General features: G+C 47.0%; 1 protein-coding gene across 1 annotated transcript in view; it reads right to left on the bottom strand.

Annotated features, from left to right (window-relative positions):
- The window catches only part of Cit (citron rho-interacting serine/threonine kinase), a 177383-nt gene that overhangs the window by 129550 nt on the left and 23986 nt on the right, over positions 1–23847 (bottom strand). Inside the window, 3 exon segments of the mRNA XM_059248795.1 lie at positions 6112–6202; positions 7795–7937; positions 21347–21448. Coding sequence (XP_059104778.1) covers positions 6112–6202; positions 7795–7937; positions 21347–21448 — 336 coding nt within the window.

Below are 23847 nucleotides of genomic sequence, written 5' to 3'. Positions count from 1 at the left end.
ATCACCCCTGTAAATCTTCCATTCCTTCTCCCTCCACCCCTTTCCTCAGGCCCATTCTCTCACGTATGTGTGATGCCGGGCACTTCTGACACTGAGCAACAGAAAACAGTGTGATGCTGGCAATAGCGATGCTCTACAAGAGCATTCGAGAACGCTCACAACTCACACAGCTCATGAGAAACAACAGGCAGGCCTGTGCTGGGGGAACAGTGAAGGAACAGAGGGGACACTGAGTCGAGACAGAGGCGCAGTGTGACTTAACCTTGAATCCAAGAGCAGCTGACGCTGGGCAAAGGCCTTGATGTCAGCAGTTTGGGCCTTGTTGAGGTAATGTCTAATTCTCTTGCAAGCACGGGAACCACACAGCTGTTAGGGGGACGTCATTTGCTGTGATTAGGGTCTCTTCTGCTGCCACATGGTATGTTCTAGACCATTCTGCCCTCCTTGTTTGCAGCTGACGGCATGATCACTTGTTCACATCCAATGAGCTAAACCTGACTGGGCCGGGTTTATTAGGATGGCCAAATCGAAGGGTATAAACCGTCAATACCTCATTTCTAAACTAATGATCAAGACGGGTCAGATAATAACCCTGCAACTATGCTTACCTCATAACAGAAATGTATGAAAATTTGTAAATATTATACTTATTTATGTCCAGTAACTATCTAAATTCTATTAGCAATTTGTGCTAGAAAGCCACAAAATCGAAACTACCTGCTCGTCCGTCACACAACTTCAACCACTGTGCTCGTTAGCAGTTAACAAAGGTTTTTAATGATTACCAAGTGTCCATTAGTCACTGACCCCCAAGCATCACGTGGGCTCTCCCATGTGATCATGAGGGCTTCCTCACACTCCTCTGACAGAAACTCAGTAGCTAACCTGGGTGAGATATTCAAAGTGACCTAGGCACCCATGGGCCCACAAAGGGTGCTGTCTGACTGGGTCTGGGCATTACTCACCTTTAGTTTAATTCTCACACTGCTAACAGAGAAATTAAAACCACTGCAGCAGGAGACAGAAGAGCAGGGCAGAAATGTCTGCCACATTTTAGGAAGGCAGGGAAAATGAAGGAAAAGGGAGGTGGGAAGAAGTAAAGCAACTGAAAATTCAGCAGGTTCTTTTAAAAATAAAATGGCCGGGGATGGTGGTGCACGCCTTTAACCCCAGTACTCGGGAGGCAGAGGCAGGTGGATCTCTGAGTTCGAGGTCAGCCAGGGCTATAGAGCAAGTTCCAAGACAGCCAGAGCTACACAGAGAAACCCTGTCTCAAAAAAACAAAATACAAACAGGGAGGTGGAGAGACGGCTCTGTGGCTGTGAACGCGTGTTGATCCTGCAGAGGATCCAAGTCCGATTTCCAGCACCCACATCAGGATTCTGGAGGATATCCAGCGCCCTCTTCTGGACTCTGCAGGAACTGCACTCACATATGCACACCGCCACACATATACACAGAATTTTTAAATAAATATTTAAAATATGGGAGGGAAACTATTCTCTTCTTCCTCTGAAACCATCGCCATAAAAGGCTGAAATGTAAAACTAAGCAACTTTCCCTCACAGCCTGTGCAGGCGCGCGCGCACACACACACACACACACACACACACACCTGCAGAAGTAGGTGTATATTTTCATTTCTCTAAGCTCTGGCTTTAGGACTGGGAAAACCTACATTACCAGAGTGTGGGCCTGGCAGAGGGGGGTGGAGGGAGAGGGGAGGGCAGAGACACAGGAGTGATTTCTGTATGTCTATATTATATGTGTCTGTCTATAAATACACAAGAGAGAGAATCGGAAAATCACAGGAATGGAAGAAATCTTTGCTCCTACATAAATCTGAAAAGAATGTTTGCCTCTGGGTCTCCAGCTCCTCAGGAGGTGACTAGTACGCATGCTCCACTCTATTTACAAACCCTTTACAGCTAGTTTCCTGAGGGCCGGAGGAGCCGGTCAGCTGTTGGCCCTTCTCTGAGACTCCAACAAGGGAAGTGGGACTGAGGGGACAGGGAGGGTCCTGAGGTCGCTAGGCACACGGTCCTGCTGACGAAAGTAAACTACAGTAACACGACCTTCTGAATAAGAAGCTGGAAATAAAGGCAGCAGGAGCTGGAACAAACTCAACTCATGTAAGACTCACAAGTATCCAAAATACCAGGGAATGAAAGGAGGTCAGTGGACTTGGGGGTAGCAGGCAGGAAGTTCAGCAGATATGGACTGGGGCACGTGTGTGCATACATGAGCAGAGGCCACAGGACAACTTGGATGTCTCCCCCATCACTTTCCACCTTACTTTTTGTTATATTCATGGGGGGGGGGGGTGCACCCACACACACAAACATACCACAGCCCAGAGGGTCCGGAGGTCATAGGACAGTCTGCAGCACCCCCTTCCTCCAGGTGGGTCCTAGGGATAGAACTCAGATACGGCAGCAAACACCTTTCCCTGCTGGGTGGTCTTGCCAGCCCCCCACCTTGATTTTTGAGAGAAGGTCTCTTACGGAACCTGGAGCTCACCGCTTCAACTCGGCTGGCTGACCAACCAACCCCAAAGAGTGATCTGTCCCAGCCTCCCCAGCTCTGGGATCTCACGTGGGATTGAACTCAAGGACTCGTGCTTACCAGGCAGGCGCTTTACCAAGTGAGCCATCCCCGCAGCCCACAGACTGTATTTTTATAGTATAGTTATAGTAGAGAAAACAAGGAGAACCTACGTCAGGCCTAGAAAGCACCCTACTCGACACAAACACACTCAGCTGTCGGCTCACAATTAATCAAAAAAAGAAGCAAAATAATTTCTAACCCTATATCCACACTTGATCTGGACTGTAAATTGCTGCTCTTCTACAATAAAAAGACCTTTTACATTTAAGACGCTGCTAAAGGGGCTGGGGAGATAGCCCGGAGGGTAAAGAGCATGCAGTATAAGGACTTGGATTCTAGGCTCAGAATCCACATAAAGCCGAGTACTCCTACCGTGAGAGGTGGGGGTGGAAACAGGAGAGACCCCGGGAACCCACAGGCCAGCTAGCCTTGCATCCACAGAAGCAACAGCAAAGAGATGCCAGATCAAACAAGAAAGACATTGAGCGACACCTGAGCATCCTGGCTTCCACATGTGCGCGCACACACACACACACACACACACACACACACACACACACACACACATGAAATAAAACAGTAAAAAATGTGTTAGATTTGTCCTCATCTGCTTTTCACACTCTGGCCCTAATAGCATGAGAGGAGAATAGTAATGCTCTCATGTGTGTCTGGGCACCCTGACTCTTCGACCAAAACGAACCCGAGCGTCTCCGCCTGGGGTGAAGGTTGCTACAGTCAGAGCTGAAGAAGGCGGTCTGAAGCACCACAAGATGAACTTGAAATGAAGACAGCTCTAGAGAGAGCAACTCCAGCTGCAGGGTCAGGGATTTCCATTTTTTTTTTTTTTAGACAAGAGCGCATTATGTAGGCCTGGCTAGTCTAGAACTCACTATGTAGACCAGGCTGGTCTCTAACTCACAGAGATCCTTCTGCTTCTGCTTCTGCTTCGTGGGTGCTGGCATTAAAGCATAAGCCGCCATTCCCAGCGCAGGGCCTTACTCTTCACCGCTCTTTATTTACAGAGCAGCAATGATAAATCATAATCTCCTGTTTCCCACGGGCTTTTCTTACTGCAGACACACATCGCCAGCTCTAATTATTTCTCCGATGCTTTGCCATCCACAGACATTCTTAACCCAGGGTGGTTTTCCTCCCGCCACCCCAGGGTACTCTGAAAGTGCTGGAGACACTTGGGGTTGTCATAACTGAGCAGAGGGTGGTATTTGGAGCTAGTGAGTAGAGACCAAAGACCTAGTTAAACATCCCATAATGCCCAGCCCAGCTCCCACAACAAAGAATTATCCAAACCCAAACGGCAATGGTGAAAGGTTACACTGTCAGACTATAAACCTATACTATAATTTTTTTCTAAGCACATTAGTTTATTAATGTCACCAATATAATTTGCGAGTTTCTGAACCCTACAAAAGTTTTATGCTATTTAATTTATCCTCTGCGCGTTGCTCCACTAAATTCAATGTCTGCGCTTTCATATCTATCCCTGAGTTATACATGACTTGGGGTGGGAAGGAAGTAAAGGTGCCCTGGATGCAAACTGCATTCTCTACTGCTGAGCTAGACCCTCAACACCCATCCATTTTTATTTATTTATTTATTTATTTATTTATTTTTTGAGGGGGGTTGTTTACAAGACAGGGTTTCTCTGTGTTGGTGTGACTATCCTGGAACTCACTCTGAGGACCAGGCTGGCCTCAAACTCACAGAGATCCACCTGCCTCTGCCTCCCAAGTGCTGGGATTAAAGGTGTGCGCCACCACCATCTAGCTAAGTTTTTTTTTAGTATTATATATGGATATTTTTTAATAAACTTATGAAATAAAATGTTTCCCTGAGGTTTATCCAAACATCCTTAACGCTATTTATTTTGGAGTTTAAAACATAAAATGATTGGATTCTATAATTCTTTTCCTAAATTTTTGTATTATGTTTATTAATTTATTTTGTGTGTGCACACACACGCACGCACCACCGTGCACATGTGGAAGTCAGAGGACAATCCGTGCGAGTCGAGTGTCCTTCCTTCTTCTGTGTGGGCCCAGGGATTGAACTCAGCTCATCAGAAGTGACAGTGAGTGCCTGACCACACTGAGCCATCTCACCAGCCCCTGATTACACAATTCTTAATATGACGACTACATAAACAGAGGATAAGAATGTCACCTGGAGAGATGGCTCAACTGTTCACATTTGCTGCTCTTCTGGAGGACCCGAGTTTGGTTCCTAACACTTACGGCAGGCAGCTCACAACACCCTGTGACTTCAGCTTGGGGGGGGGGGGGGTCTGACGCCCTCTTCTGGCCTCCTCAGGCATGCACACATGGGCACACATTCACAAGGACACAGACACACAAATAAAAATAATAATAATAAATCTTTTTTTTTTTTTTACAGAATAGAGCCTAAAGGGAAAAAAATGATGCCGGAGTTGAGTTTGGACTACATCGAGATTCTGTTTTCTAATGGCCTAAATGCCAAGTTAAGTTACCTGGAGAAGTTCTCGGGGCTGCAGAGCACACAGGCCAGATTCCAAAGTGCACAGCGCTAGCGCAGCTCTAAGCCTTTCCTAATATCAACCTAATAATATCCACCTTTCCCAGAGGAATCTGGGGATGAAAAAGTAATTTTACATATTGTCCTTCATATAAAGGACTTAAATCTCAGATCTGGGAGGCGTTCTGAAGAGGGTTTCCTCCAGCCTCCGATTTTATGCATTTTAAGTGGAATCTGTGTCTTCTAGAGAAAGGATGTACGGCCGAGTTCCTCAGGATTTGCCCGAGTCACTGAGAGGCTCAGTGGTGAGATCGGGATTACCGCGTAAGTCCACTTTTCCCTCAGACCGATCCTTTCTACATAGCTGACCTTGAAATTCACATTTTAGTGTGAGCCAACTTTAGTAGAGGATTTGACATTCTTTTTCTCTATAACTTTGTCATCTTTCTTGGAAGTAGCCTCAGTGTTGATCTGCTCCTCTCCTGGCTTCCTAATCAGCGTGTAGAACACAATTAAATTTTTACCAAAAGTCCAAGACTCAAAAAATGGCATTTTAAACATCAGTTCTTGACACTCTGGGAGATTTAGCTCAAATTCTCTAGCTACTAGTTTCAATTTTGCTGCATATGAAGAACATTTAAGAAAAAGAAGGTCATGTATCATCAAAATATTTTAAAGTACACCAAGGTGATGTAACAGGAAACAGTGTCTGTAAGAGGTAAGGGGAAAATAAAATGAACATTTTCCTTTTTTTTTAAAAATGAAAATGTAAGAATATTCAGAGAGACAGTTGGCAGAGTACTGGCAGGTATTACCAAAGGGTGCCACTGTCTGGGGAACATCTCTGCACCCTGACCCCTGACCCCACTCCCTACAAGAGTCAAACACTAACAGCAGTTCACCATTGTACCCTAACGTCTGCCAAATCCACGAGGACCACAGAACACGCTTTAGCATGACCCCCTGAGCTAGCCCATGCCACTTTCTAATCACCTTATTTGAATTCATTTTAGCAGCCGATCCAAAATCCACCAGCTTGATGTGTCCCGTTCGGTCAATGAGGATGTTCTCAGGCTTGATGTCTCTGTAAGAAAGGCAAGGCCTTAAACTGGTGTTGTCTTTGTGTCCATCAGCAAGCAATCACAAACCTCAGGCCTCAATTCAGCCAAAAACCTTAGTGTATGTGTTATACTACACAGACCTTCCCTACTGGTAGATATGATTAGTACCCACCTTGAAAAATAAATTTAATTTTTTTTAAAGGGAGGGAGAAAAAGAAAGCAAATGTAATGCTATTAGACGGTTTATTCATACTTGAGGCTCACATTTTTATATTTAAAATCTAAGACCAAAAAACCTAAAGAACTCATCTGAGGTCATGTGGTTCACAAACAGAAAAGTCTTCTATCCCAAATTCTGCATCCCCACTATATATATATATATATATATATATATATATATATGATATCTCTGTATAACATTCTGAAATAAAGTGAGGATATGAAAAGAAACCTGAGGACAGAGACTTCTGCGGAATGTCTTTGCAACTTACTAATGCTGGCAGTAAAATGCATGCTACGGTGTGAACCTTGAGTGCCCTGCAAAGGCCCAGGTGTTAAGGGCTTGGACCTCAGGTTGACACACAGCAGGGAGACAGAAGGTGGAACCTGTAAGAGGTAGGACCCAGTGGGGCAGCGTCAGGTCACTGGAGACCTGCCCTCTATTTCAGACACTTCTCATCAAGGAGAAAGCAACTTAGGAAAGACAAGTTGCCTTCATTCCCAGCTGCAGAGTTTTGAGTCCACCATTAGGTGGATTTGGTGCTCTGAGCCAGATGAGGGCGGAGGTCCATGGCAGCAGCCGTGTTACAGAGCAAAGTAGCTCACTTTGTGGTGAACAGAAAACAGAGCCACCAGAGAACAGGGACAAGGTATACATTTCAAAAGCGTCCTCTGGGGATCTACTTCCTCCAATGGGTCCTACCGCCAATTACCAGAACCCCATAAAACACCCTCAAAGTATAACTCCTTGGGTATAATTAATCCGTTAGTGAATCAGAGCCCTCACAATCCAGTCACTTCAAGCAACCAAAACACTAGAGCTGTGGAGGTGATTTGAATCAGACCCTTGGTGGGAACCGTCTCCTCCCATCTCTTTTTATGTCTAAAGGTGAGTGTGACTGCTCTACCATAGGCTTCTGCCATACGCCCAAAGCAACAGGACAAACGAACCAATGGAACCTGCAAATCGGTGAGCCAGAACAGACCTTCTCTCCAATTACTAGACAAGTATTTGGTACAGCGAGGGAAGCTGATTAGCAGCTGTTGTTAATTATCATCTTTTGTTCCCAGGACAAGCACAGCTAGTCCCTCTACCAGTCAGTTTCCCTACCAAATGACCCAGAGGGCCCAAAAGAAGGGTTTCCCAATCCTACTGGCTACATCTGATAGCCAGATCTTACTAGCCAACAGGCACATTGCAATCCTGGCTCTATTCCATGGCCGAATGGGCATGCTGAGATGCCAGTCATTTTGAAAAGCTTTTAGCCAGTCACAGGCCAGGCTGGCTACATGACGATGTCTTCTGACCCCAAAGTTACTCAGCCACTCATTTCTATGCAGAGACTCGTGCGTGATTCAGGAAAGTTCTCAGTACGTTCCTAGGAGTCCCACTTACCGATGCACGTATCCCATCTGATGCACGCTGTGAACAGCCAAAATCAGCTCAGCAAGGTAAAACTGAATCATATTTTCATCTAATTGGTCCTCATATCTATTCAGAAGCGACAGCAAATCCCCTCCAGGCTGATATTCCATGACCTGCAGAGAATGCCAAAGTTATTCATTTTTCACACACCCCAAATAGAGAACACCTCAACTGAACCCTCAAAAGACACCTAACAATGATGTCATCACGATGTCTCTAGAAAGCAATGAGGGCGGAGACACAGGATAAGGTCTTTGCCCTACAGAAATCGCATACGGGACCCAAGAGAAAGAGAGGATACAAGAACAGCCAGACGCCGCGCATGACGCTTGCAAGGCAAGCCTGAGAAGTTGAATTAAATCCACCCCCTCCCACACCCCCGCAAGATGACACCCCAGACATTCCCTAGGATCAGGTACACCGCATAGATGGATATTCCTGGAGGGCAACAAACTGGCTAACATTCATTTTGCATTCCCCTCAGCACACAGCAGAATATAGGAGGCGTGCGGTAAACGCAATACAATCTTTCCCTTTTGCAGTCAGCGTGGAAGGCAGTCGATGATCACTATTAAACATTTAACAATGAATATATACCCTTTGACCCAGCTATTCCACTCTGAACAATTTACTTTATTGGTACTTACAATTCACAGATAAAAGAAAGATACCATCTACTGGATGGTTTATAACAAGGGAAATAAACTTGGAAATCATCCAAACGCCCATCCATAAGAGATCAGCTAAATTATGATACCTCTAAATCTATGACTCAGATATTAAAAACACATGATTCCAGCTATTCATGCTACTGTGGAAAGCTGTCCATATCACAGAAAGTGACATTCCATACAGGATAAAGAATAACCTCTGTTTTCAATCAGAAAAAAATTACATTTTCTGGTGCATATGAAAAATAAATCAGAATATATAGCTAAAATGTTTGATTAGAAAAGAGGCCAGGCAGTGGGGGCTCATGCCTTCAATCCCAGTACTCAGGAGGCAGAAGCAAATGGATCTCTGAGTTCAAGGCCAGGCTGGTCTACAAAGTGATTTCCAGGACAGCCAGAGCTGTACAGGGAAACCCTGTCTCAGAAAAAATCAAAAGAAAACTCCATGCCAAGGAAGTGCAAACCATCAATGCAAGCATACGTGTGTGTGTGTGTGTGTGTGTGTGTGTGTGTGTGTGTATTCACAATATGCACACACAAGCATGTGTACATGTGTGAATGTGGGTACATGCCTGCTATGACACACAGGTGGATGGATGTCAGAGGACAACAGGTGTCATTCCTTGACTCCAATCTTGCCGGGGTCTCTGTGGTTTACAGTACACAGCCAGGCGAGCTGGCCCTCTGGCTTCCAGATAGTCTCCCAGCTCCCTGCAGGAGCACTGGGCTGCTGACGCTCACACCGTGCATCCGGCTATACACACTGCCGCTACAGCTTTGAATTCGGCCCTCGCAGCGGCGGCGCAGGAAAGCACTCTTTCCCCATTTGCTAAGTCCCCAACCCTCCTTCCTCTCTTTTTTTTTTTTTTTTTTTTTTTTTTTTTAATTTATTTATTCATTATGTATACAGAAGAGGGCGCCAGATCTCATTACAGATGGCTGTGAGCCACCATGTGGTTGCTGGGAATTGAACTCAGGACCTCTGGAAGTGCAGTCAGTGCTCTTAACCTCTGAGCCATCTCTCCAGCCCCTCCTTCCTCTCTTTTTATGATAACCAGATGTGACATTCCTGGAGGCCAGTCAGCTGGGTCTGACTCACCTGGTGACTTCACTTCCCAACTTTTCATGGTCTTCCTCTGAAAACTCCAGATAAGACTAATCCCCTCGGCAACACTGCGTGCGGCTTGAGCAAGACCTGAAAGGGCCTTGGCTCAGGGCCTGGAGCCAACTTGCGAGCCACTCTTCCGGCCCCTGCCTGCCTTCAGAGGCGGGGGAGCCGCTAGGGCCCACCGAGGCTGCAACTGTTCTCCTGGGAGCGTGCCCTTTGCTCTCATGTCCATTTTGTCGGCCAGTGTCAGCTGGCGTCCAAGCCTTTCCAGAAAGGACATTTTTCAAACGCCCGTCTGTCAAGAAACACTAAATCCTCTGTGATGGCTCGTCTCAACTGTCAACTTGATTGCACTTAGGATCACCATGGAAACACACCTGGGGGTGGGAGGGAGGGCGTTTCCAGACAGGTTTAACGGAAGAGGAAAGAGCCACCTTGACTGTGGGCAGCACCACGCCCTGGGCCGGGGTCCTGGGCTGAATAAAATGAGGACGCGAGTCGAGCACCAGCCTTCACCTCTCCGTTTCTGACTGCGGCCACCACGTGAGCAGCCGCCTCCTCCTGCTGCGACGCCGCGCCTTGGCCACCGTGACGGACAGCAAGGCCGAAATAAAGTCCTCCTCCCGTCAGTCAGCCACTTCTCACCAAGGATTTAGTCACAGCAACGAGAGAGGTAATCAATACACCTACCAAACACCGAACCCTGAAGGCCCGTTCTGGGGGGTAAGTTCTGTCACCCTCCCAACTGCTGTTTGCTTTTCTTGCCGTCTTAGAAAAACGCTCCAGGCGAGTGCGATGGCTAACCACGACTGCCAGCACCCAGGAAGAGGGACCCTCAACTGAGGGATCACCCGACCGTACCTCCATCATGCCCCCCCCCCATGGCTGGTGAGCCCGTCAATGGGGCCTCTTCCTGATTCCCACCTACTGTGGGTGGGGCCCTCCCTAAGCAGGTGGGCCTGGGCTGTGGAAGGAAGGGAGCTGGATGTCGGCCTGAGGGTCGGCGAGCAAGTGGCATTCCTGCCTCAACTCCTGCTGGAGTTCCCTTCAGTGGTGGGCTGTGACCTGGAAGCATTAGACGATATGACCTTTTCCTCCTCCGGTTGCTTTTGGTTTGTGGTGCCTATCACAGCAACTGAACGCTAATGAGAATAAGTCAGATGGAGAGCCTCTGTACAGGTCCCTAGAGGCCCCAGGCTGGTCCTCCTAAAGACTCCAGGAAGTCCACCCGGCACCAGGCCAGCCCAGAACCAGACAGCCCTAGGGAAGCCGGGGACTTGCACATCCTCTCATAGACCTGGAACCAAGCTGGTCACATGGCTTCTCATGCTCGGCACACACTGGGCAACGGCCCGGGAGAAAAAGATGCCATTTCATACCACAGTTGCTCAAAGCAAACTGATTCACCAACAAGCACAGCACCTAGAAGGGGTAAAACCATTTCCTCCGAATTCACAGCCAACGACGATGACGTCAGCCACTCACCTCAGCCCTGGGGGAGCCCACAGGAGCCACCTGGCTTGCTGGAGCTCACCCACTCATCTCAACCTGGTTCTCCACAGGCCTGGGGATGTGGGTGAATGCTAATTTGTAAGTCTGCTTTAAATATATATTGCCATTAAAAGGGTCTTAAGCAGCAAAAGGAAATTCACAGATAATAGCAGACGCACTCACACTTTGAGAACGCAAACGGTTTAAAAATAAGAACAATGCATATTTATGATGACGCACCACTATTACAGACTTCCTTGGGCTCTGTTATGTGAGAACCAGAACGGCTTCTAAGTTTAAGGCTGAGAAAGTCAAAACTACGGCAACCATTGGCAACTTTGGTGAGCTCACATACCAACTGCTACTTCATATTTAGCGTCAACTCCTGAAGATTCTATTTGGTAGAACCAGCGGGAATTTTCCAGAAAAATCAGCATTTCTTACAAAGGAGAGAAGATACACATTCTTCACTCCTCTTTGCAAGATGTCCACCCAGACAAGATCGCCTTTTCTGACGGTCAAATGACCTCCGTGTCTTCAGAAGCCAGGACTGATTGAGAAAACAAACCACAAAAATTACAACAGCTGTTCGCCTGTGCTCCATGACTCAGGGCCAAAATAGACACCCTAAATGACGAATGTCTGAATAGGACGGATCTTTATCAGAAGCCCAATCAAACCTCATGACCCAACACATTCCCCGAGCAGCATACTAAAATCTCCCACTGTACAACACCGAACTGCTCTGAAGATTCAGAGTCACTTTGAGGAGCCCAAGGCATTCTCCACAGTCCACAGCTACACTATAAAGTCTCATAAAGAAAGAATCAGGATTTGGGGTCTTTCGGAAACACTCTGGGACTGTGAAAGAGGGTAGCAAGCCAAGGGGCTATCAAAGACCTCATCAAATGTCACAAACTAAGAGTCTGCAAGACTGGCTGTGACCCAGAGACGAGGACCGGAGAGCACTGTAAACTAACCCAGAGAGGAGGACCAGAGAGCACTGTAAACTAACGAAGAACATGGTTGCTGCCTATGTTCTTCCAGAGTCCACATACGCATCTGCATCTCTGTCCCCGACTTTCGTTGTTCAGAGACACTTGGGGATGCACTGATCTGCCCATCACCCCCAAACCGTGGCTGCTAACCCAGGAAGGCTGATAAGTCCTCTACAGAGGGTTTTCCAAGCCTGAATCCCCTTCAAGATCACTGGGAGGAGTGCTTTGTAAAAACGCAACTCAAGGCCAGAGAGGTGGCCCAGCAGGTAAAGATGCTTGCCACCAAGCCGGACAATCGGAGTTTGATCCCCGAGATCCACACAGCAGAGGGAACTAACTCCTGCAAGTTGTCCTCTGACCTCCATGCATGTGTCAGAGTATGCACACACATGCCTAATAAACACCTGGTGTTTTTTTTTTTTAAATAAGACACATTCGTCCATAATATTTGAAAGCCTACTATGTGCTAGTGTTCTAAATATCAGGAATGAAAAGGAAAAAAATAAAATAAAATCCCTGTGCCTTCATAGAGGTGGCACTCAAGTAGAATAAGAAAGAATTGAGTTATTATTATAATGGTAAAAATCAGGGTAAAAGAGCATTCTCCCTTCCATTCCAACCTCTCAGGGAGCTTGCTAAAATACGAATTCCAGAGACTGACTTCACGCACCAATGCTCAAGCTCCATGGATCTGCGTTGGTTGTTCTGAGACAGGATGCCACTGGTAACCTCAAACTTGCAATTCTCCTGCCTCAGCCCCCTGAGTCCTGGGCTTGTGGGCATACGTTACCACATCCAGCTTAGGAATGTACTTCCCCCAAACTATTTATTATATTACTTATTATTGTTGTGTGTGTGTGTGTGTATGTGTGTGTGTGTGTACACGTAAAGGTCAGAAGGCAACTTGGCAGAGTTGGTTCTCTCCTCCCAACTTTACACGGTTTCCAGGGATCAAATTCAAGTTATTAGGTTTGTAGGACAAGTGCCTCACCGGCTGGGCCATCTCACCGGCCGGGCCATCTCACCTCACCGTCCCGGCCATCTCACCGGCCTGGCCATCTCACCGGCCGGGCCATCTCACCGCCCCGGCCATCTCACCGGCCGGGCCATCTCACTGAGGGAACGCATTTTTAAGGACTGATTCTGATGCTGCTCACCCAGCACGGCATGGGAACCATTATTAATGACGTTGCACCATCAATTTGGTTTCCTAATCCAGTCACAGTCAAAGTTTCTGCAGCGCCGTGCCCTTGAATGGACCTTGGCTTTAACACAGCCATCACTTCTGCTTACTTTTTTTTTTTTTTACAGTGACGACTCGAAGGCTTTCGGAATATCAAGACAAGATCACAGACAATAAAAGGCTGGAAAATAATCAGACCATTGGCATTGAAAGAAACGATGATCTTCCACCTTCGCAAGGACCGGGGACATCTCCTGCCCAGAATCGGTGCATTTCATCCAAATGGGGAAGTCACCACATCGCAGCAATCATAAGCTGGGAAGATGAGATGGGGAGAAAAAAGCCCTCCGGCAAAATAGGCCTAAACGGTGTGGCAACCTCGCTGATGGCAGAGGCTGCCGCCACAGCAGCTGACAGATGAGCCTGGCTCGGAGCTGTGAAGGACTTGTTCTTTCAAAGCAAAGACTTGCCGGCCAACAGAGACAGGCCCTTCCACGGCAGCAGCTGCAGATGCTAATTAAAGGGCAGATCTTACACATGTTGGGTTTGGAAGGGGCGGAGGCATCTCTGTTGGGTTCTGCATCTACACTCCAAGGACTGCAGGAGCAATTTCCATTCACTGTGCTCAAGTCAAAACGAAGGACAAATGTGTATGAATGTAGTCTACACATGCACATGTGTATGTATGGGTGTGTGTCGGGGTATGAACATTTAGTAGTTATTTGGTATTGATACAGTTTGAATGTGTCCTCCGAAGTCCACATGTTGGGGTGAGTGAGCTAGCTCATCGGGAACGGGCACTTGGCACCTAGTCTGACGGCCAGAGTTCATTCCCTGGAATCCACATGGTGGAAAGTGAGAACTGACTCCCGGAAGTTGTCCTCTGACCCCTACAAGTACACCAGGGTACACACACACACACAGAGCTCACATGATGGGACTGGGGAGATGGCTCAGTGGTTAAAGCGCTAGCTGCACACATGAGAACCACAGTTTGGACCCCCAAAACCCACGGAAATGCTGGGTGGGAGACAGGGGATCCACAGAGCAAGTTGGTGCACTCTGGGTCCAAGTGAAAAACCTTGCCTTGATATGAATAAAGTGTGGATCAATCAAGGAAGATTCCCCATATCACCCTTGGACCTCCATATGCATGAACACGTATGTGTGCATACAACCACATACATGCATGCCCACACACATACAAACACACATACGCATAGGGGAAAAATGTTTACACGTTGGCTATTTAACCCCAAATTTATACAATGATGCTATTTGGAAGGTAGCGCCTTTGGGAGGTAATTAGGGTTAGATAAAGACATGTGTAGGTGTGACAATAGCATTAGTGGCTTTATAAGGATAGAGAGACTCTCATGGTGACTGTCTTAGCACGTGACACTCTCCATCATGCTATTACGCAAGAAGAAAACGGACCAGGTGCCGACCTGATGCCGGTGGTACGCTCTTGGTGTTCCCAGCCTCTAGAGTCGTGAGCCAAATGAACATCTATCTAGTCCTCACACAGGCTGGGATTTTGTTCTAGAGCAGGCAAGCAGACTGAGACAAGGTCTATTCCAATCTGCACAGAGCATCAGCAGACACATGCTGTGCAAGCCACCTCCTTGAAATGCTTGCACACTCCATGTGCACCATGACAAAGCGCAATGGTGCCCTTGGCATCACAGTGTGCTCTGCCCAGTGTTTCTGAACTTCGTCATTGGGGAGGAGGGTGAAAATCCTCTAAGCAATGTGGGCCCTGACAAGAGACCTTTTATTACTTTCCTGGAAGGTCAAGGTAACCTCTAGGAGATGAGAGAAGGCCTTTATCTCTGAAAGTTTGAATTCCAGCCCAATTCAGCCATCTATTGAAAAAAAAATCACCCAGCCCTTGGGAGGTAGAGGCAGGCCAGTCTCTGAATTTGAGGCCAGCCTGGTCTACAGAGCAAGCTCCAGGACAGCCAGGCCTACACAGAGGAAAAACAAAAACAAAGCAAATCAAAAAACCCTTTTAGAGCACTGAATCACACTGGGCAAGAAACAGTTCAGCCAACCAAGTAACTGGGGACATGTGTTGGGGGGGGCGGGGGGGGGGGGAGGGGGGGAGGGGGGGTGGGGGGGGGGCTAACTAAAGGTGCCGGTCAGTTCAAAGGAAATAAACACAGAATGATGGAGTAGCCCTAGGCTGACAGCCTAAGGGGCCTCGAAGAATGAGAGATTTCAGATGTGTACATTATATTACCGGGTAAAGGAAGAAACAAGTCAGAAACCAGAGAGCCTATAAGGCAACCGTTCCCAGAGCAACGCTGCTGAACCAGCAGCAGCAGCAGCAGCAGCAGCAGCAGCAGCAGCAGCTCATGGAAGTGTGTGAGAAATACAAACTGGGTTACCCACCCCGCCAGACCTCCTGAATCCAAGACTCCGGGAGTGGAGACACACTGAGGCCACCCGATTAAACTGCGACTCCTAAAAAGGACAAAACTCTGAATGTACGCTCTTGAAATATGCCTCAAGACCTGGACGTGGATCAACTATCCTGAAGGCGAAGAACCCGCATGGCAATAACAGGCTCCAGCAATGGGACTGGAGCCAAAGGAGGAACAGCAATAAAACAAGAATGGGTCTTCTAATCGCCAGGTTTTCTGATGGGCAGCAGCCTCTGAAACCCTGGCTTCCAGAGCAGCAAGTTGGGAACACACGCCTGAAATTCAGATAATCCTAGCCAAGAGATCAAAACAGCACATTCCTCGTTGTCAAAGCTATCGTAAGCTGCCTCGTCGTACTAGGGTAAACAACGGTGCTGCCTTCGTTAACTCCCTCCTGACTCAAGGTGGAAACAGATGCTGATGTCCCCAAAGGCCCTGGGGTCGGTGGCACAAACGGCGCATTTCCAAATTGTTCCTACTTAATTGTCCACAAAATTGCACAGGTGTGGGTTGAAAACTGAGAGACTATGAAAAACCAACCTTGAACAGCACAACAAAAATCAGGACTCCATTAGGAGTCATTCTGGACACAGGTGTACAGCACTGTGAGCATGAATACAGAATGTGGAGCCAAGAGCCTGAGGACTATTGACTGTTCTCCCAAATCCACCCTTCCATTCTTCCATAGTGCGATGAGAAGATGTCTCTGCCAACCTGATTGGACTGAGAAGCACCTAGAAGCCCGTAAAGCAACATCTAGATTTATCTGTGAAGGTGTTTCCGGGGAGAGTTATCCAAGTGGAGAGACCAACTCTGAATATAAGTGATAGTATCCCACAGGCCGGGGGTCCTGATGGAAGGAGGAAGGGAAGCAGGCCAGGGACACAGGTGTTCTCTCTCTCCCTTTCTCTCTGCATCCCGGCAGCCATAATAAGCTGCCCCTCTCAGCCACACCCTTCCTGCCATGATGGACTGAGAATCTAAAACTGTGGGCTGAAATAAATTCTTTCTCTTTAAATGGTTTCCCCCATAAATTTGGTTACAAAAATGAAAAACCAGATGTACGGACTTTTAGCAGCTAGACAGCATGTGTCCACGTCTCCCAAGCAAGGGGGGGAGAGGATGGACACAGACGGACATTCAGTCTAAACTCTGGCTAACAGAGCATGAGAGGAAATAATTTCACACATAACTCTGTGTGAAAGGAATTTTCTTTCTCTAAATTTCTCTCTTCTCTCACTATCCACTTGGAACCAGGATATCAACAGCAATCACATGAAGGACAGCCTCCTAAGAGACAGAGGAGCCACAATACAGAAGGAACCTGGGTTCTGAACTCATACATACAACCAAGCAATCCCCACCAACATGAACTGTTGGGCTCTCTTTGTTGTCAAAACTAGTATCTCTCTATATGTAACTGGGGAGGAATCATTTGGGATGAATGGAGAGAAGAAAAAATATAAAGTCACAAAACAGAACATCTTCAAGTTCAAGTTCATTCTGAGAGCCAGGGTATCCTGGAGAAGCCCTTCAGCATGAAAGATATCAATACAAAGAATTTCACAAGAAAATTCAGATACCATATTGCAAATGGTGAATTGTGAAACAAAGTCTTCTTTGTAGAAATCAACATCTTTGTGGAAGGACACTGGTGAAGGCTTGTGTTATTATGCAGGAATCAACAGATTATTTTCATGAGCCAGATCAACAAAGCGCTGCTTCCATGGGCCACCTGCCAGAATTACATCCTAACCTTGATAGATGGAACCAGAAACTGGGATGAATTTTTGCTACCTCTGCCACACACCAGAAAATGGCAAGCCATGCTCAACGGGATGTCACTGCAAATAAGGATTTTTTTTAAGCACCAAAATTCAAAACATCCCAAGTTCAACTTCCTTTTGTGGTACTCCAAGTTTTGGGAAGGAAAAAGAAAGAAAGAAAAAATATGGAATCGATCATTCATCCAATGAATATATCTTAGGCATTTACTCAGTAAACATCTACTAGGAGCATCAAGACATAATTGTTCCCATTAGGAGATTATATTAGTAGAAGAGACTCACCATGACTCATGGGTATGGGGGTACAGGCTACATAACAGATGGTCCCCCATCCCAGGAGGCCCAGGAGGGGTTTCTAGAGAGAACATCTGATCCCAGCCCACAGAGAGAAATAGAGCATGTTCAGACCAACGGAAATTGAAGGAGCAGGGAGGAGAGAAGCAAGATCAAAAAAGCAAAGGAAGTCCTGGGACGAAGGTAAAATGAAGGAGATGCTTGGAGGGACGGGCTTTAAAGCCTGGTAAACACAACCATGAGGCTAGCCTGAATTCACCCAGAGGGTAGCAGGGAGGAGAGCTGGGGCTCTGACAGCAGGAGGGCTTGGTAGCACAATGTGAAAGACCTGAGGGAAGGACACATGGACTGCAGGGAGGTTGACACAGGGACACATGTAAATGAAAACCAAGGTGGGGACAGAAGAGATGGCCAAGCCGAGAGGTATAAGAGGCGGAATCTTGTTTTGTTTTTTACTAACTAAAATACACCTGTGATTACACTGCCCTTAGATTTACAAATTAGTGTTCAGTTTCAGAAGGGGCAAGCCATAAATTGCTGTTCCTCAAAATTCTGCAAGTGCTCAGTGGACACAGTGGGATTATTTTAGTGATTGAGGAAGCACCTTACGTTGCTGAAGAATGTGTTTCTGGACGCAGAAACTCTCTGATTTTGGAAAGATAAAGTAACTCATATATTTTATATCATACAATCTCGGTAGTCTGGGACACCACCTCAGATGCTGATATGGGTTAGGGACATGGCTCAGGTGGTCAACACTTGCCTTGCAAGTGTAAGGACCTGACCTTGACCCCCAGAAGCCACAAAAGAATGGTGAATGCTGAGCATGGCAGCACGTGCTTGTAATCCCAGTGCTAGGGAGGCAGACAGGAGGATACCTAGGGCTCAATGGCCAGCTAGCCTAATCTAGAAGCCTAATGAGCTTCTGGCCAATGAGAGAGTCTATCACAAGGAAGTGAATGGCTTTCCTGAGAATAAAACCTGAGGTCGTTCCCTGGCCTCCACACACATGTGCAACACACACACACACACACACACACACACACACACACAGCCTTTTTTTAAGGAAGGAATGAGAAGATGGCTATCAGTAAAGAGCTTGCTGTACAAGAATAAAGACCTGAATTCAGATGCCCAGAACCCATGGAAAAAGCCATGCACAGTAGCACACAGCTTAACTCCAGCACCAGGGAAATGGAAGAATCCTTGAAGCCCAGGTTCAGTGAGAGACCCTGTCTCTCAAAAAACGGTGGAACCAGGTGGCACACAGCACTCAGGAGGCAGAAGCAAGTGGATCTCTATAAACTTAAGGCCAGCCTGGTCTACACAGAGAGTTCCAGGCCAGCCAGGACCACACAGTGAGACGCGGTCTGAAAAATAAATCAAGTGGAGAGTGACTTGAGGTAGATACCCAACCTCTGGCCTCTGGCACATGCGCACACACCCACATGAACATGTACACACACCACAGACACACAGGAAAGCTCGGTGGCCTGGGCATGCTGGTGCAAGCCTGCAACCTTATCTATAAGGAAGGCTGGGGCAACAGGATCCTTGAGTTGTGTGCCAGCCTGGGTACACAACAAGACTTATCTCAAACCACTAAAACCAAGAGAGCAGGGTGGAGCCAGGGAGAAACTTCAGTTCATAGGAAACCAAGGCAAATAGGCTGATTCTTCCAGATCAGAAACAAAGGCAGTCACATTATCAAAAAAGAAACAAAAGAACAAACAAACAAACAAAAAAATGCCCAGTGGGAGTCCAAGACAAAAACAACTCCCTGCTCCCTTCCACAAGCCTCCTTGTCCCCACCCATGGTGACATGAGAGTCTGACCAGGGGCTGATCCAGGAACAAAGGTTGTTTCTAGAATACACACTTTACATTTAAGAACTTAATCCTCTAAGAACCTAAATAGGGCCCCAAAATGAGCTTCGGCATTCCATAAGCTACGCTATTTGGACACCCGGGAAAACTATGCCATCATCCAAAGGGCTGAACTGGAGGTCAGGGTTGTAGCTCAGTGGTAAAGAGTGTGCTTAGCGTGCTCAAGGCCCTGAGTTCAATCCCTGACACCAAAAAGAATGAAGTATAACACTATGTAGTAACATCAAAGATGTCTGAGACAGGATCTCACTATGTGGCCCTGACTAGCCTGGAACTCACAGAGAGTCACCTGCCTCTGCCTCCGGAGTGCTGGCATTCCTGAAGAAAAAAAAAGAACAAAAAACCAAACAAACAAAAAACCCTCTTGGTTATATATACATTAGTGCGTGCCCAGTAAAACATAGTTAAGGTCAGGAAGAGACTATATCTCCATTAACATTTGTTCCCCACAGAGAGCTAAGAAAAGAAAGCAGAGGACCAGGGTTCTACTTCACACATCTTCAGTGTACACATTGTTAAACTTTTTAAATTAATTTCTTTATCTGGGTATGCTTATATGTGTATGCCTGTGTAGATACATACACCATACTGTGCGTGTGTGTGTGTGTGTGTGTGTGTGTGTGTGTGTGTGTGTGTGTGTGTGTATACATCAGAGGACACATCTTGCAAAGAGGTGATTCTCTCTCTCTATCTTGTAGGCCCCAGGAATCAAACTCAGGTCTTCAGGCTTGGCATCAAGCAGCCGAAGGGGCTGAGCCATCCCATTGGCCCAGTATATGCATTTTTAGGGCGGGATTGGGGAATACTGGTGTACATTTTTAATTTACCCTTAACAACTGTGTGTAGCCACGGGGTACAGTATGATAGTCCAAAAAATACACACAATGTACATTGATCAAATCAAAACAATTAACCAATTCACCACCTCCCACTGGCTTTGTCTTGGGACCATTCAAGGGGACCACTCTCCTCTTCTAGTTATTGTGAAGCATGTAATAATTATTAGCGAGAGTTACCCTCCTCTGCTACAGGACACCAAAGCTTATCCCTTTTACCTAGTACTACTCATAGTAGTCTAACTGGTCTACCCATTAGCCAGCCCTCCTCTGTCTCTCCTCACCCCAGTTACCAGGCAACCACTATCCTATTCTCTGCTTCTATGAGATAAACTCATCCGGCTTCCACACACGTGTGAGAAGGGAACGGGTTGCACTTTCTTACCTCAACCATGCATTATTACCTTAACTTTTAAAAATTAAAAGCAAGAAATGAGCATGGGTAGGCAGAAATAGGTGACTGATTGTCTGTGAATTCCAGGCCAGCCTGGTCTAGGCAGCAAACTCCAGGCCAGCCAGATCTACATAATGAGACATTGTCTCCAAAACTAAATTAATTGACTTAATTTAATTAAAGCAAGATTCTATTAAAGGTAGTTAGAGACCATTCCCAATTAAATCACTTTCCATTGCTGCCCTTTGTAGCCGCAGTACAGTAGGCTGTTTCTAAGTGGGTCAGCTCTTACTCTTTAGAACAAGGAATGGGAGACGTCTAGTCAGAAAATCGACTGAATGAGTGAGCGGTGTCACAGACCACATCAGCAAGAACCGCTTTCAATCTGCGGTATCATCTGAGTATCAGGGCCTCGGCTCGTTCCGCGGGGACGGATGTGAAGACTCACCAGGTAAAGGTTATTTTTGTCCTGAAAGGCATACTGTAATTGGGGGATCCAAGGGCTCGTGCTCCGAGATAATATGTTCCGCTCCTCCTCGAAAAATGAAACCTGGAGGGAAAAGAAAACTCTTTAGATAATTGTATTAGAACTAAATGTGAAGGGGAAACGGCCTTTGTCCTGCCTTTCAGTCTAAATTGATGTTTCCAGGTTTTTAAAAAAAATCACTTAGCATGACACTCACCAAGTCTTGTAACCTGCTGGTCTCAGCTCTGCCAGGCCCACATTATCCATCCAGTTATGCCCGTGACATCCCTCCTTAAGCCAATCCACTTTATCCGAGCTGAAGCATCTTTCTCTTCCTCTCCGCCCTTCGCTTCCTGGACGGTTCTAATAGATGCCGTGAGTCCGGGCCAGGTGGGAGAGTCAGAGAGCCACGGTGCCAGGCCCACGCAGAGTGAGGGCAGTGGCAATCCCGTGTGGCAGCAGGCAGGGTGGGCTACCAGAGGCTCGAGCAGGGGGAAGACAGACGTCTCCGCACATGGGGGTGGATGGCGTAGGGCGGGTGAGGAGACAAGGCTACGGCCAGGCTCAGCAGTTAAGAGAACTTGCTGCTCTTGCAGAGGACCTGGGTTCGACTCCCAGCACCCACATCATAGCTTGCAACCACCTCTAACTACAGTTCCAGGGACTCCAACACCCTCTTCTAGACTCTGAAGACACACTCATGGTGCACATACATACACACGTGCAGGCAGAACATTCACACACATAAAACAAATAAATCTAATTTTTTTTTTTTTTTAAGGAAGAAAATAGTAAAGGCAGAAATGCCCCTGCCAAAGACCCAGGAGTTAAAGACTTGGCCCTCAGCCCATGGCATTCATCATAAGAAAGTCTTTCAGTCATTGGGGGTTAACCCCGAAAGGGGTCATGGAACCCCAACCCATTCATCTTTCTCTATTTTGATGCCAGCCACAAAATGAAGTTTTTCCATGTACTCTCACCAGTTGAAACTCTTCACCACAGGCCCAAAAGCAACGAGGCTGGGTGTGGCCGGGCGACCTTTAACCCCAGCACTCAGAAGGCAAAGGCAGGTGGATCTAGAGAGGTTTTAGGCCAGCTGAGCTGGGATTACGAAGTAAGAAACTGTTTTTGAAAAAAAAAAAAAAAAAAAAAAAGACAATGTGGCCACCCAGCCCTACACTGAAACTTTCAAATTTTCAGCCAAAATAAACTTGTTCTCTTTATATGCTGATTATCTCACATATGTGTGATTGGAATGGAAAGCTGACTCACAAGTCACAAGCATAGGGAAGAGAAAGACTCAGGGCAGAGATGCAAAGTTGGCCTGGAGTTAGAGGTAACTGTGTGAACATGGTTCCCCTCATAAATACATGTAAACGTACCTACGTGTACATCTACGCATGTCTGTATGTCTTTGCGTGAATGTACGTGTGGGAACATAAAGGCAGCTACACTGCACATGTAAACATGCATTCCTTAGCCCGACCCCCGAAAGAGGTCCAAGAGCCGCGACAGCCCAAAAGAAGCACAAAACCCAGGGTTAACATCTTGGCCTTTGGCCAGGCAGTGTTGGCACACGCCTTTAATCCCAGCACTCGGGAGGCAGAGCCAGGCGGATCTCTGTGAGTTGGAGGCCAGCCTGGTCTACAGAGCGAGATCCAGGACAGGCACCAAAATAACACAGAGAAACCCTGTCTCAAAAAACCAAAAAAAAAAAATCTTGGCCCCTAGTTCTTTATTTGTATTTACACGTGTGTGTGTGTGTGTGTGTGTGTGTGTGTGTGTGTGTGTGTGTGTTTATGCTGTGTGTGTGCAGATGCCTGCAGGGGACCTGAAGAGAGCAATGGCTCCCACGGAGCTGGAGCTCACAGGAGTTTGTGCAGGGGACGAAGCTCAGCAAGAGCAAGGTGCTCTCTGCTGCTGAACTGCCCTGAGCTCCAAGATCTGGCCTCTAAGGGCCATTTCCACTGAACAGGGATCCACGGAGACACGCTTGTGCAGGGGAAGTATGCAGGGCAAACCTGACCGTCTCTCACCAGAGAACAAGAAATGTGTTCAAGAGTGGCGGGGATCTGCCAGAAGGAGACGAAAGCCAACCTGAAGAGCCGCCCTGGAGACACTCTGGATGTGACTGACGGCACTCACTGGCTGAAACAAGGAAAGGCCAGTCACACAGCACAAACAAACCAATAACTGAGGGTGGCATAGGATGGAATAGTTCTGTCTCTGTAAAATATGCAAGAACCAAGGGGAAAGCAGCTCCGTCGTGAAGAACGGCAGGCGTCCTCTTCATCCAGCGAGCTATGTGAGCACGTCCGGAAAGTGGCCGCGTGGAACTGAGTCATCCGTTTCGGGGAACCGGAAAAGAGGCCCTTCTTTGTGATATTTCTGTCCACGCATAGCACCTAAGTCTGAATTGTATGGAATAACTGGCCTGCTGTCATAGGAACCATCGAGGTCATAAGGATTCAGGAAAAAAAAAA

The sequence above is a fragment of the Peromyscus eremicus genome, chromosome 23 (assembly GCF_949786415.1).
Source record: "Peromyscus eremicus chromosome 23, PerEre_H2_v1, whole genome shotgun sequence".
NCBI classification, from domain to species: domain Eukaryota; kingdom Metazoa; phylum Chordata; class Mammalia; order Rodentia; family Cricetidae; genus Peromyscus; species Peromyscus eremicus.
This window is presented reverse-complemented; position numbering and strand designations above follow the sequence as displayed.